Source organism: Somniosus microcephalus, chromosome 26 (genome assembly GCF_052327205.1).
Source record: "Somniosus microcephalus isolate GS21.2 chromosome 26, FLI_Smic_1.0, whole genome shotgun sequence".
In the NCBI taxonomy this organism is placed as follows: domain Eukaryota; kingdom Metazoa; phylum Chordata; class Chondrichthyes; order Squaliformes; family Somniosidae; genus Somniosus; species Somniosus microcephalus.
Genome location: NC_141012.1, coordinates 19,960,677 through 19,974,325, shown reverse-complemented (window position 1 = coordinate 19,974,325; position 13,649 = coordinate 19,960,677). Strand labels below are relative to the sequence as shown.

The following is a 13,649-nucleotide window of genomic DNA, read 5'->3' as shown; positions in this document are numbered from 1 at the left end:
TTGTTGTTGTTGTTGCACACTGTTGTACCTATGCATGCCTCAACATGTCTCGGCTGGCTCCACCCACAGGCCCAGGTATAAAGGTGATTGACCTGCAGCCCCCTGCCTTCTTGGAACCCAGTCAACCACGAGAGGCATGCTCTGTTCTTTGCTAATAAAAGCCTTTAGTTACTCTCCTAACTCTCCATCTTTTATGAGTAATTGATAGCGCATCAATTTTATTAGCAAAAACAAAATGTCGACAAACGCTGAACAGCAGGCTGCTGCACCAAACGCTGAGCAGCAGGAGCTGCTGCGAGCCCTCAGACCAACATGCCTGGACCTAGACCCCCAAGAAGCGGGTTCGGCTACCAAATTCGCGCATTGGCTGCGTTGCTTCGAGGCCTACCTGCAAGCCTCAACTGTGACCCTGGACGAAAACAAGTTGGAAATCCTGGCCTCAAAGGTGAGCCACCAAGTTTATACAATAATCCAGGACGCGACGACCTACGCGGCGGCTATCGATCTGCTAAAAGGGCAATACGCACGCCCGGTAAATACGGTCTATGCCAGGCACCTCTTAAGATCCCGCAGACAGCAGCCCGGGGAATCGGTGGAGGCCTTCCTATGGGCACTACGGATACTCGGCCGAGACTGCGATTGCAAAGAAGTATCAGCCGCAGCACACACGGAGGGACTGATCCGAGATGCTTTCGTTGCGGGTCTAAGGCCCGACTACTCCCGGCAGAGACTGTTGTTACTCTCTCCCGGTCCTGCCGACGCGACATCGGATCTCTTTGGCTTCCAAAGCCCAGTCAGCGGACGTCGGTGGCTACTGTGTAGTGACCCTTTCAGTAAGGGGCACAGAATACAAAAATTTTAAACTCCTGGTCCTGCCCCATCTTTGCGCTGCCGTTCTACTGGGGTTGGATTTTCAGTGCAACCTTAAGAGTGTCACATTAGCGTACGACGGACCCCTCCCCCCACTCACAGTCTGCAGCCAGCAGCTTTTAAATCGCCCGCCGCGCACCATTTGCAGCCTCTCCACCCTTAAAGTCCCCCCCCCCTCCTTGTTCGCTAACCTCACCCGCGACTGTAAGCCCATCGCTACCAAAAGCAGGCGTTACAGTGCCGGGGATAGGAGCTTCATTAAATCCGAGGTAGCAAGACTCCTGAAGGAAGGGATTATTGAAAGTAGCACCAGCCCATGGCGAGCACAAGTGGTGGTAGTGAAGACTGGCGAAAAACAGCGCCTAGTTATTGACTACAGCCAGACGATCAATCGCTACACCCAGCTAGATGCATACCCACTCCCCCGCATATCTGACATGGTCAATCAGATAGCACAATACCGGGTGTTCTCGACGATTGATCTGAAGTCGGCATACCACCAGCTCCCCATCAGGGCTGAGGACCGCCAGTACACAGCTTTTGAAGTTGACGGTCGTCTCTACCACTTCCTCAGAGTTCCCTTCGGCGTCACCAACGGGGTTTCAGTCTTCCAACGGGAGATGGACCGGATGGTTGACCAGAACGCGCTCCAGGCCACTTTCCCCTATCTAGACAACGTCACCATCTGCGGCCGCGACCAGCAGGACCATGATGTTAATCTAGAGAAATTCCTCCGTACGGCCCAGTGGCTGAACCTAACATACAACAAGGACAAATGTATGTTTCGTACCGAGCGCCTTGCCATTCTTGGCTGTGTAGTGGAGAACGGAGTCATCGGCCCCGACCCCGACAGGATGCGCCCCCTTATGGAGCTCCCCCTCCCCCACTGCCAAAAAGCACTGAAGAGATGCCTAGGGTTTTTCTCGTACTATGCTCAGTGGGTGCCCAACTATGCGGACAAAGCCAGACCCCTCATCAAGTCCACCTCCTTCCCCCTGACAGCAGAGGCCTGTGCAGCCTTCACTCTCATAAAAGGAGATATTGCGAAGGCCACAATGCACGCAGTGGATGAGTCCATCCCTTTCCAAGTGGAGAGCGACACATCCGACTTTGCCCTAGCTGCAACCCTTAACCAGGCGGGGAGACCCGTGGCCTTTTTCTCAAGGACCCTCCAGGGCCCCGAGATTCGACACTCCTCTGTCGAAAAGGAGGCCCAGGCCATTGTGGAAGCTGTGCGACATTGGAGGCATTACCTGGCCGGAAAACGATTTACCCTGCTCACTGACCAGCGTTCAGTAGCTTTTATGTTTAATAATAAGCAGAGGGGCAAAATCAAGAACGACAAGATCTTGAGGTGGAGAATCGAACTCTCCACCTACAATTACGATATCTTGTACTGGCCCGGGAAACTCAATGAGCCCCCAGATGCCCTATCACGTGGTACATGCGCCAACGCGCAGGTCGATAGACTGAAGACCCTCCACAATGACCTCTGCCACCCGGGGGTCACCAGGTTTTTTCACTTCATCAAATCCCGTAACCTGCCCTACTCCATCGAGGAGGTCAGGACCATGACCAGGAACTGCCAAATCTGTGCCGAGTGCAAACCGCATTTTTATAGGCCAGACAGAGCAAGCCTGATCAAAGCCACGCGCCCCTTTGAACGGCTGAGCGTCGATTTTAAAGGGCCCCTCCCCTCCTCCGACCGCAATGTGTACCTCAACATAATTGATGAGTACTCCCGTTTCCCGTTTGCCATCCCTTGCTCAGACATGACCAGTACCACGGTCATTAAATGTCTGAATGACCTCTTCGCCTTGTTCGGTTTCCCTAGCTATATTCATAGCGACAGGGGCTCATCCTTTATGAGCGACGAACTCCGGCAGTACCTGCTCTCGAGAGGTATTGCTACAAGCAGGACCACCAGCTACAACCCCCGGGGGAATGGCCAGGTGGAAAGGGAGAATGCGACGGTCTGGAAGGCAGTCCTTTTAAACTTGAAATCTAAGGGCCTTCCGACCTCTCGCTGGCAGGAAGTCCTCCCTGCGGCGCTCCATTCCATTCGGCCACTGCTCTGTACAGCCACCAATGCTACCCCTCACGAGAGAATGTTCTCCTTCCCCAGGAAGTCCACATCGGGGATCTCGTTACCGACATGGCTGACTTCTCCAGGACCCGTCCTACTGCGGAAGCACGTGAGGTCCCATAAGACGGACCCCCTGGTCGAGAGGGTGAGCCTCCTCCATGCCAACCCTCAGTATGCTTACGTGGTGTACCCGGACGGGCGGGAGGACACAGTCTCCATACGAGACCTCGCACCTTCGGGTGCTCCCGAAACACCTCCCTCGCCACCCACCACTACCCACGCCTACCCCCAGTACGCTTACGTAGCGTACCCGGACGGGCGGGAGGACACAGCCCCCACACGAGATCTCGCACCTTTGGGTGCCCCTGAAACACTACCATTGCCATCCACCACTACCCACAACCCAACCCCGCTAGACGGCATGCCGCAGCCCCAGGACCCGTCATTGACCACCCAACCACTCAATGAGACGCCAGATTCAACGTTGGATGCTGCACCATCACCGCCGCCACCACGACGATCAGGACGGCATACAAGGCCACCTGATAGACTTACTTACACGAACCTTTAGTACACTTCACCCCGCCGGACTCAATTTTAAACAAGGGGTGAATGTGGTAAACCACTGTTATTGTTATTCACTGTTGTTGTTGTTGCACACTGTTGTACCTATGCATGCCTCAACATGTCTCGGCTGGCTCCACCCACAGGCCCAGGTATAAAGGTGATTGACCTGCAGCCCCCTGCCTTCTTGGAACCCAGTCAACCACGAGAGGCATGCTCTGTTCTTTGCTAATAAAAGCCTTTAGTTACTCTCCTAACTCTCCGTCTTTTATGAGTAATTGATAGCGCATCAGGGGGCCATTGACTAAGGGGCTGAGGACCCTGAGGCATCCGTTGAACTTGAACTTATTAGAAAGCCACTCTAATATGCAAAAGCACTTCTGAGAAGAGAAGCAGAACAATGAACCCAGTAGCCTAGGCAGCCGAAGAGGAGCCAGTTTTTCCCAACACAAAAACTGAGAGATGTCCCAGACTTAGGGTTATTAATCCAATCACGGAATACTCATGGGGTCCGATGATGGTCTATCACTAACTAAGCACCGGTGTGCTTAGAAACAAAAGGATTTTAAAGATTGGCGGGAAAGATAGGGGTAGCAAGACTCCTCTAAAGATAGATCCTTTTCCACCATTCTCTCTCTCTCGCTCCACCAAGATCGACCTAACAAGAAGTACCAGAGGAAGAAGCCACTGAGCAGAGCGATCGAGACCGACTGTGTGTGGTGGTAAGCATGGTCTCGAGTCCCAAGCCAGTAACCAGATATCCCAGGCGAGCTGGGTCAGGTGTAAGGGCTCAGGGTTTTTCTCAGAAGTTTTTGGGCTATTCCGGGGTGGAAGCTTCGTTTGGTTCAGCCAGGTGAAGGGGTTTATGCGACTGGGTAATTCATTGGTAGGGGTGGAGTTAGAGTCCACCATAGCAACAAGTGAATTACTGCATGTTATAGTCCCCAGATGTGTACTGTATGTATGTTGTTTGTAACCTGGATCTTATTCTCCACAGAGACAGTGATTTTGTTTAGTAGTGCATGTTTTAGCCAGTGTATGTTAGACTAAATAAATATAAGTCTGATTTTTCACCGAAGCATTCCTGTCCGTGACTTATTCCATTTACACTCTGAATAATAATTCCCGGGTATAGAACTTTCGTAAGGCGGGGGCGATTTAAATCGTCTGTCTAGCAATTGGGCTAGGATTAAAAACCACTTACACTCGCTTGCTCTAAACCACCACGAGCAACAAGAGCCTCGCCTTGCTCTTCGACTGTAGGAACGAACCTCGAAACTGGGACTTGGATACTGCATCGGTGATACGGAACCAGGAAACACGTTCTACACAAGGAAGCAGCGAGCAAGAAAACGGACAATCAGGGTGAGCATTGTCCAAGGGCACACATCCTTAAGACCACCGGTACGGTGTGAGGGGGTGTTGTGTGTCCCAACCAAGCCAGAGGGGCTTAGTGGGGAGGTTCTGTGTGTATTATATAGTGTATGTTCCGGAGTTTGTGGGACAAGTCCATGTTATACTCTGTATAGCAACACAGTGTGATTTTAGGCATCTTAATACGAGACAGGGGCCAAGTTGTATTGTTGTACTGTTTGTTTTACGCCACCAGGCATTTTATGTACTGGAGGTGGGTGTGTGTGTTAACTTTATTAAACACCATACGGTTGAGTCCGAAAAGCTTGTCTGTGTCTCCAATCCTGTTCACCGTAATTCCTGTCGTATAGAACTAAGTCAGGGGCGGGGGGGGGGGGGGGGTGGGGCGGCGGGTGGGGGGGTGATTCGGACCACCAGAGCAAATCACCTACATTGCACAGTTTTATGCCCATAAAATGGATCGAGATCCAATTTCTACACCGTAGTGTCCCAATGCAATAAAAACATGAAATTCAGCCTTGAATGTATCAACCTTAGTTTTGAGTCATAGTTATGTCTTTCTTCATAGTATTTTGACACTAAGAATTGAACAGGACTGTACTCAACGAAAACTACCAATCTCGGACATGTTCTCTGCACAAGACTTGGCAAGTAAATGATCAAGCACAGGTCTGGAAATACCGGAAATATACGCTGGGAACACAACCTCTTCTCAATGGCTACAGGTGGCAATACCATATCTCTTTGACATAGTCACACAGGGATTTTGTTTCTTCTCTGTTACTTTCACGGCCTCTATTGAATACCCACAGAGAATAACCTGAGTCTGTTCTTCATGGGTGACAAAATACAACTGTATGAAGAGCAAAGCTTTCAAGAATAAAAAAAAAAATCTGCAGCTATCACCGAGAATGAACAGTATCTGTGCAACTGTTGAGAATTTCGGTCATGTGTCAGTGTCATTGGGAGAACTCCGTATGGTCGGGGAAAATCTATTAAGCTAACCTTATGTAACTTGGGTGTATGTTTTCGGGGAATATAACAGCCTTGTGATGTGAAATTCAATTAGAAACATGGAAAGGGGAAGTTTAAAGATTAGCATGTAGCTAATGAGAAATAAGTATATGTGCGGCGATTAAAAATTATTTAACTGGTTTCATTATCCAATGGCTAGGTGTTGAATTTGAAAAGTATTCTGCACTGTGACTGACAGACTAGAGTGTTAATTATCTGGGTGCTGGAGAGGGAAATTATCCTTTACCCCTGTAGAATAAATTAGGAATTTTATTTGAGCCAATGAATTACATTGTTCCCCAAATGTTACAAACCATCAATTCACAAAGGCACGTCTTACTTAGAATTAGAATACTACCAGGGATAAGAGGCTCCACTTATGAAGAAAGAGTCAAAACTTTGGGGCTTTTCTTTGGAATAGTGAAGTTTAAGAAAAGATTTAAGCGAACTTTACAAAATGATGGCAGGTTTTGAAAGGTTAAATAGTGAAAGATTTTTTCCATTGGTTGGCAAATCAGGCATAGATTTAGGATCATCACTAGAAGAACAAAGAGGGAAGTAAGAAGGTTCTTTCTCAGAGTTTTTGGGACATATAATACTTTATCACAAGTGGGTATTGAGGAAGAGATTATCACATCATTTAAAAAGGAAATAAATATGTATTTGAAAAGAATGTAAAAGGATAAAGGGAAAGGGTATGGAAATAGGGTTAGAGTAGGTAGCTCCAATTAAAGAGTGAGCATCTGCACTGACCCAGTGAACCAAATGGACTCTTTCTGTGCTGTCATTTCCATTATTCTATGAATCCATAAAAGGGCTGATCTTTCTTGGTGGAGCACTCCTACTTCCACTGGCCCCACAAAGGACAGTTTAAGACATACTTGGAAAGGCCTCTTCGGTCGGCTGATCAGGTTTCAGCTGTCAGGGCTGCCACTGCAGGCGCCCCGCTTACTTCCGAATAGAGTTTGCGTCAGGGTCCTATTGACCTGATAGGAACCCGATTTTCATCAACGTATGAGGCCCCTGCCTGATGGTGGTGGTGAGCCGCCTTCTTGAACCGCTGCAGTCCGTGTGGTGAAGGTGCTCCCACAGTGCTGTTAGGGAGGGAGTTCCAGGATTTTGACCCAGCGATGATGAAGGATCGGCGATATACTTCTAAGTCAGGATGGTGTGTGACTTGAAGGGGAACTTGGAGGTGGTGGTGTTCCCATGCGGCTGCTGCCCTTGTCCTTCTAGGTGGAAGAGGTCACGGGTTTGGGAGGTGCTGCCGAAGATGCCTTGGCGAATTGCTGCAGTGCATCTTGTAGATGGTACACACTGCAGCCACGGTACGCTGGTGGTGGAGGGAGTGAATGTTTAAGGTGGTGGACAGGGTGCCAATCAAGCAGCTGCTTTGTCCTGGATGGTGTTGAGCTTCTTGTGTTGTTGGAGCTGTGCGCATCCAAGCAAGTGAAGAGTGTTCCATCACACTCCTTACTTGTGCCTTGTAGATGGTAGAAAGGCTTTGGGGAGTCAGGAGGTGAGACACTCGCCACAGAATACCTAACCTCTGACCTGCTCTTGTTGCCACAGTTTTTATGTGGCTGGTCCAGTTAAGTTTCTGGTCAATGGTGACCCCCAGGATGTTGATGGTGGTGGATTTGGTGATGGTAATGCCATTGAATCAAGGGACAGTGGTTAGACTCACACTTGTTGGAGATGGTCATTGCTTGGCACTTCTGCGGCGCGAATGTTACCTGCCACTTATCAACCCAAGCCTGAACGTCGTCCAGGTCTTGTTGCATGCGGGCATGAGCTGCTTCATTATCTGAGGAGTTGTGAATACCACTGAACACTGTGCAGTCATCAGCGAACATCCCCATTCCTGACCTTATGCCAGAGAAAACAGCGTGTTTAAACTGCAGGCAAGCATGGATGGAATGGGCATTTCATCCGCTCTATTTTAATTGCTCCTCACCCCGGTTTCTGCCTGACTGGGAAAGTTAAAATTCCCACCTTCCTCAGTTGAAGTAAATACTTTTGCATTATAGTTTCATGGGCTGACAAGGATAATCTCTCAAACCTTTAACTTCTTGTAATTGACTAGAGATTTAGTATTGTCTTCAGGAGTTGCAGATCAGTCCAATATATTTGGTCTCTAGTTCTCAGGTATTTTTGTTTTCAAATTATTAACTAAATTCTAGTGGGCTGGTGCAGTTCAGCTGCAATCCTCCCAGTGAACTCTATTTTACCAAGCAGGAAGTAAGCCTTCAGCACTACAAAAGACTTGAGGCCCAATTTCAACCGGGAGTGGGAATTGAGTAGGCAGTGTGGGGGTGGGTGCGAGGTGAGTGGCAAACACCTTGACCTCGGCAGTGTGAGGCCCAGGCGATTTGAACACCTGGGCCTCATTTGCACACTGCCACTCAGCTGCCTGGCCAAAATGGGTGGGAAGCGGTAGCTGGGCAGCAGGCGGGTAGTGGAATTTCAGGTAGTGGCATCTAAGGAATAGTCGGTAGGCCTAAACTTTCCTTACGGGCTCGGAGAAGCACTCCTGCTTCTCATGGCTCCACAAGGAAAATAAAGTAATAAAACTTACCTGTTTAGACTCTACTGGCCACAGATCCTCTTCCTGCCGTCTTCACCTGGCCGGAAAGCCACGACGTCTTCCACATTCAGTTAAAATTGCAGTAGGGGCCTGATGATGTCATTGGACCTTGATCTTCCTGTATAAAGAAAGACCTTTCTGGATTAAGGTGGGCATCCTTGTTACCTGCTCAGAATAACAGGTTAAAATAGAAAACAGCGGGATTGGTGTGGGATGTTGGCGGGTAAGTCACCAGGCCGATTTTAACTGTCCGTCCAGTTTTCGCCGGGCGGGTAGGGTTAAAATTGCTCCTTTGGTCGTCAACCAAAAAGTAGCTTTAAAGAATTTATTTTCTGGTCAGACACATGTTTTGAAAAAATTGTTACTGAAATGCATTTAACTTGTTTTGTCTGAATGTTCAAGCCTCGATAGCACCCATCTCCGCCCCTGCCTGAGCCCAGCTGCTGTTGAAACCCTCATCAATGCCCTTGTTACCTCCAGACTCGACTATTCCAATGCTCTCCTGGCCAGCCTCTCCTCTTCCACCCTCCATAAACTTGAGCTCACCCAAAACTCAGCTTCCTGTATCCTAACTTCCACTGTTCCGTTCTCCCATCACCCCTATTCTTGCTGATGTACCTTGGCTCCCGGTCCAGCAACGCCTCAAATTTAAAATTCTCATCCTTGTGTTCAAATCCTTCCCTAGCCTCGCCCCTCACTATCTCTCTAACCTCCTCCAGCTCTACAACCCTCCGAGAACTCTGCGTCATTCTTAAGCAGCCCCGATTTCCTTTGCCCCATCATACCTTCTGTTGCCTGGGCCCTAAGCTCTGGAATTCCCTCCCTAAACCTCTCCGCCTCGCTACCTCTCTCTCCTCCTTTAAGACACTCCTTAAAATCTACCTCTTTGACCAAGCTTTGGTCACCTGTCCTAATATCTCCTTATGTGGTTCGGTGTCAAATGTTATCTCATAACACTCCTGTGAGACACCGTGGGATGTTTTACTATGTTAAAGGTGCTATATAAATGCACGTAGTCATTGTTGTTGATTGTATACAGTGATAAATTAGCATTCTTACTGCACTTTTAGTCTTGCACATACTCTCATGAAAGTTCTGATGTACCACACCTGCATCAGTAAGTTCTAGTTTTAAAAGATCAGAGCCTGGAATTTTATTATATTGTACTTGTTTTTCACTACTTCTTTGGAAATCCCCAATAGGACAATGTTTTGTTTCTATAAGGAAGAAGTTATAATTAGATGGTGTGAACACGCAGAGAGGGAATCTAAAACTGAATCTAGCTAAGGGAAATAGCTGATGCAGCAGAGAGTGTAATTCTTCATTTAAAATTCTTTTTTTTGAAAATCACCAAAATTGTTTTGTAATTAAAAAGCTATTATGAGAATGGATCTATATTTCATATCAGTTTATTTTCTGTTTTACATTTTATGGTGAACTTTGTGCTCACCAAGGTGACAGGTACTGCACTGGACAAAGGACCCCAACCTTAAAGAGCATCCTCCTTCTGCACTATGAACGCTCCATTTCTCATACAATCCATATCTATGGATGTATTAATACCCACTAGCAACTTCTCAATTCATTTCACTTAGAACTCTTACAGCCAACAAAGAAAGTAGATTTTCATCCCATTAGTCAGGTCTGGACTCAAACCCCAGGTTATAGAGGTAAAAGGGACAGTGTTCTAACCTCTGGGGTAGATTTAAACCAACCTGCCCGGCATGAAGGGGTTGTTAAAATAGTGGGGGGTGGTTTGTGCCATGTTCCTGATACGTTCTTGCATCCCACCCCCCTGCCATCTTAACTCCCCTCAAAGCAGGCATGCGAGAGCTGTCCGCCCTAGGCAGATGGGGGCCTACTTTACATTCGAAAGTAGCAGCTTGATGATGTCATTGGTGCCGCGATGCCATTTTAACTCAAAAATTTGGGAGGCCTACATGGGGCTAAAGCAGACAGGAAGAACTGGTGACAGCCAGCTGAATGGCCTGAAGAGGCCAATAATTTACCTTTTCTGAGGCGTTCAACCCCCTACCCCGCAAGGAATTCTTGGGCCTCCACAGTCTTGGCCTTCCCTCTCCCTCTCAACAGCGGCGTCTCCCGTAAAACCCTAAAACCCAGATTTAACATCTAGCCATAGACTGTTCCCTTGGATACCCAGTGTCCTCATGCTGCCCCCACCGGCTCTGGTGTCACACCAGTCAAGGAGACCGCTGTACCACATGCTAATGAGGCCTTGGCTTCACATTCAAATCTTCCCACCCTGCAGCCCACCCGTCCGCCCGACTTAAAATCGACCCTCCCTGTGTCACAGTCTCCTTGTTTAATCAACATTCAGCAAAAATATTAAGAAACATAGGTGAACTTTTTTCATAAAATTGCCAACAAAAACTAATATAAAAGCTAATCCTAAAACAAAGCTAAAAAGCATTTCATAGTTCCATCTCTCATGAAACTCCCTTTAGGCCTATTACAGATGGGCCAATTTTAGTCAGTTATTATTCACCAATATGCCACGTTCTGATGGTTGTACAACAAGGGTCCAAAATTACTGAGATCTTGCTCTGATGCTGAAAGTGTAACGAGTTGGGACTTCTTTCTGCTGCTTGGAAAAGAGGCTAACCCCATTCCAAATCCCAGGATGAGGGCATTTTAATGTTTGGGGTGGGCAGCACTTAATGGACCAAAGAGTAGAATCAAAAAATTCTTCTTTCCCCACAGAGAAACAAGGGCGTGCATTCTGCGGTATTCCTGGCCGGCCTCCCACCTTGCCCACTGCGTAAACTTGAGCTCATCCCAAACTCTGCTGTGCGTATCTTAACTTGTACCAAGTCCCATTCACCCATCACATCTGTGCTTGCTGACTTACATTTGCTCCTGGTCTGGCAATGCCTCAATTTTAAAATTCTCATTCTTGTTTACAAATCCCTCCATGGCCTCGCACCCCTCCTATCTCTGTAACCTCCATCAGCTTTTCAACCGTCCAAGATCTCTGTGCTCCTCCAATTCTGGTCTCTTGCACATCTCCGATTTTAATTGCTCCAACATTGGCGACCGTGCCAATTGGCTTAGGCCTTAAGCCCTTGAATTTCCTCCCTAAACCTCTCTGCCTCACTACCTCTCTCTCCTCCTTTAAGACATTTCTAAAAACCTACCTCTTTGACCAAGCTTTTGGTCACCTGTCCTAATATCTCCTTCTGTGGCTTGGTGTCAAATTTTGTTTGATAATCGCTCCTGTGAAGTGTCTTACCATGTTAAAGTCGCTATATAAATGCAGGTTGTTGCAATTGATCCCCTTGAGGTTGATTAATACAATAAGTTATGAGTTAAATTCAGCGAGGATGCAGGGTGGAGGAAAAGTATGTGCCAGTAGTTGGCACTTTGGGCGAGTGGGGGATCGCTTATTAATAACCAGCCATTTACATCATCAAATTGCAAACAGGAAACCACGATGCAATAACTCATCAGAATATGCATGGCACACTGCTTCCTGAGGCGCTTTGCTAGTCAAACTATTTGTGTACTTGCACAATGTAAAGATTGTAAATAGAAAGGGTTGAGGCAGGCAGTTATCATTTATACATCACTAGACCAGCCAATATTTACATATAATTATCATTCTCTAGGGGTCCAAGCGTGGCTTTCTGGATTACAATTTAACTGTAGACAACAGAATAAACATTTCCCTGCATTTAGGCAGATAGTCTTGAGAGAAAAGATATATTGTGAGTACAATTTGCTCTATGCTGTCAAATCAGATAATTGTAGTCCAGGTGTTGTGTTTTGCCTTAGTGTCTTGGATGGGTATTACACAGTCTTTGCTTGCAAGTGAAAATTAGCTTTCTGCAAATACTTTGCAGCAGTTTTGATGATGTGTATTTGTATATGTGGAAATTAACAGAACACTGGTTTCTACACCGCAAAGGAATTTAAGGATATGGCCAGTGACTTTGCATACCTAGTGCAATTCTCTATTCCCATTTTGTGGAGACGGACAAACCCACGGCTTAAATGTGAGACACACACAGTCAATTACTATTGCATGAAACCCCAGTGAAAGTGAAAGTTTTTCCTTGGCTGTGATGGTTTCAGGGTATAGAAATGTGGCAAAGATGAGGTACTGTAACTCGTCTACAGATCTATCAGCTTGAAACATCTGTTTGTGGGTGTGAAAATCAAATGTGTCCAGAATTCTGTCTGTTTTTCGAACAGTTGTTGACTTGTTTTGGGTCAATACACCTACGCAAGAGTCATATCGCCTTCCTCCCCAGCAAGTTTCTCCGTCCTGAATAGGGAGAAAAAGCTTCCAATTTTACTGTAGTTTCATCAAACTGTTTTGCCCACAGTTATCAACAGTGTGCTATTAGCTTGCCATGTGCAAATAGACAACCAAAATTGGATGCAAATGGAAGCACCAGGCTCAACAAGCATGGGATGCAATGGTGGTTTCATTCATACTAGAAAAACTAAATTTGGGATGAATGCAAGGTCAGATCAATACTAGGGTATTAAACGCAATTTCAAATCGGACTTAGCATCTTTTTGCCACCCCAAAAAAGTGGGACAACACCAGCCTGGCATATTCATATTTTATCTGCTCAGTAATTATCTGAAGTTAGTGTTTTCGTCAACTTGACTTGTTTTGTTAATGCTGATTTCAAAGGTTTGTATAAAATGCCCAACAGTGACATTTGCTTTAAATACTGGAATTACTGACCTAATCATAATCAGACAATTTTATACTTGATATTTTCTCTTCCTGTATATACACACACAAATATGAACAGATCAAGGAATGGTATGGGAATAATCAAATGTTAGATAAAATTAAATAAACTAAATATACAAAACCATTTTCAGATCATGGGCAGATTACATATTTTTTCCTGTATTTCATTTTGGGTAGATTACTTGCTTTTGAAACAAAATAAACGGCAAATGCTGGGAATCTGAATAAAAAACAGAAAATGCTGGAAGCAAACAAGATATCAAACAGTTTCTAAAAGAAGAAAGACAGGTATCACAGGACTTGAGTACGTAAGGAGGAATTCAGCGATACAGAGCTCCAAGCACAGAGCTGTACATAAAGGGACTGTGGGTTGGAGATGATGCTACAGTGTTTGATCCCTAGCTGTAACCCGTGCCTCCTTTGGG

The 13,649-nt window shown here is 46.6% G+C and overlaps 1 protein-coding gene across 10 annotated transcripts in view; it reads right to left on the bottom strand.

Annotated features, from left to right (window-relative positions):
- Nucleotides 1-13,649, bottom strand: part of LOC147100332 (uncharacterized) — a 146,608-nt gene that overhangs the window by 51,738 nt on the left and 81,221 nt on the right. For 2 of the 10 annotated variants that reach the window (XM_085967929.1, XM_085967927.1), the window contains 2 exons: nt 8,487-8,613; nt 4,725-4,845 (listed from right to left, as the gene is read on the bottom strand). The exons of 7 other annotated variants lie outside the window; for them this stretch is intronic. In XM_085967929.1, coding sequence (XP_085824055.1) covers nt 4,725-4,818 — 94 coding nt within the window. In that variant the 5' untranslated portion in view covers nt 4,819-4,845; nt 8,487-8,613. The remainder of the gene's footprint in view (nt 1-4,724; nt 4,846-8,486; nt 8,614-13,649) is intronic. One more of the 10 variants, XM_085967935.1, reaches the window with a different exon arrangement.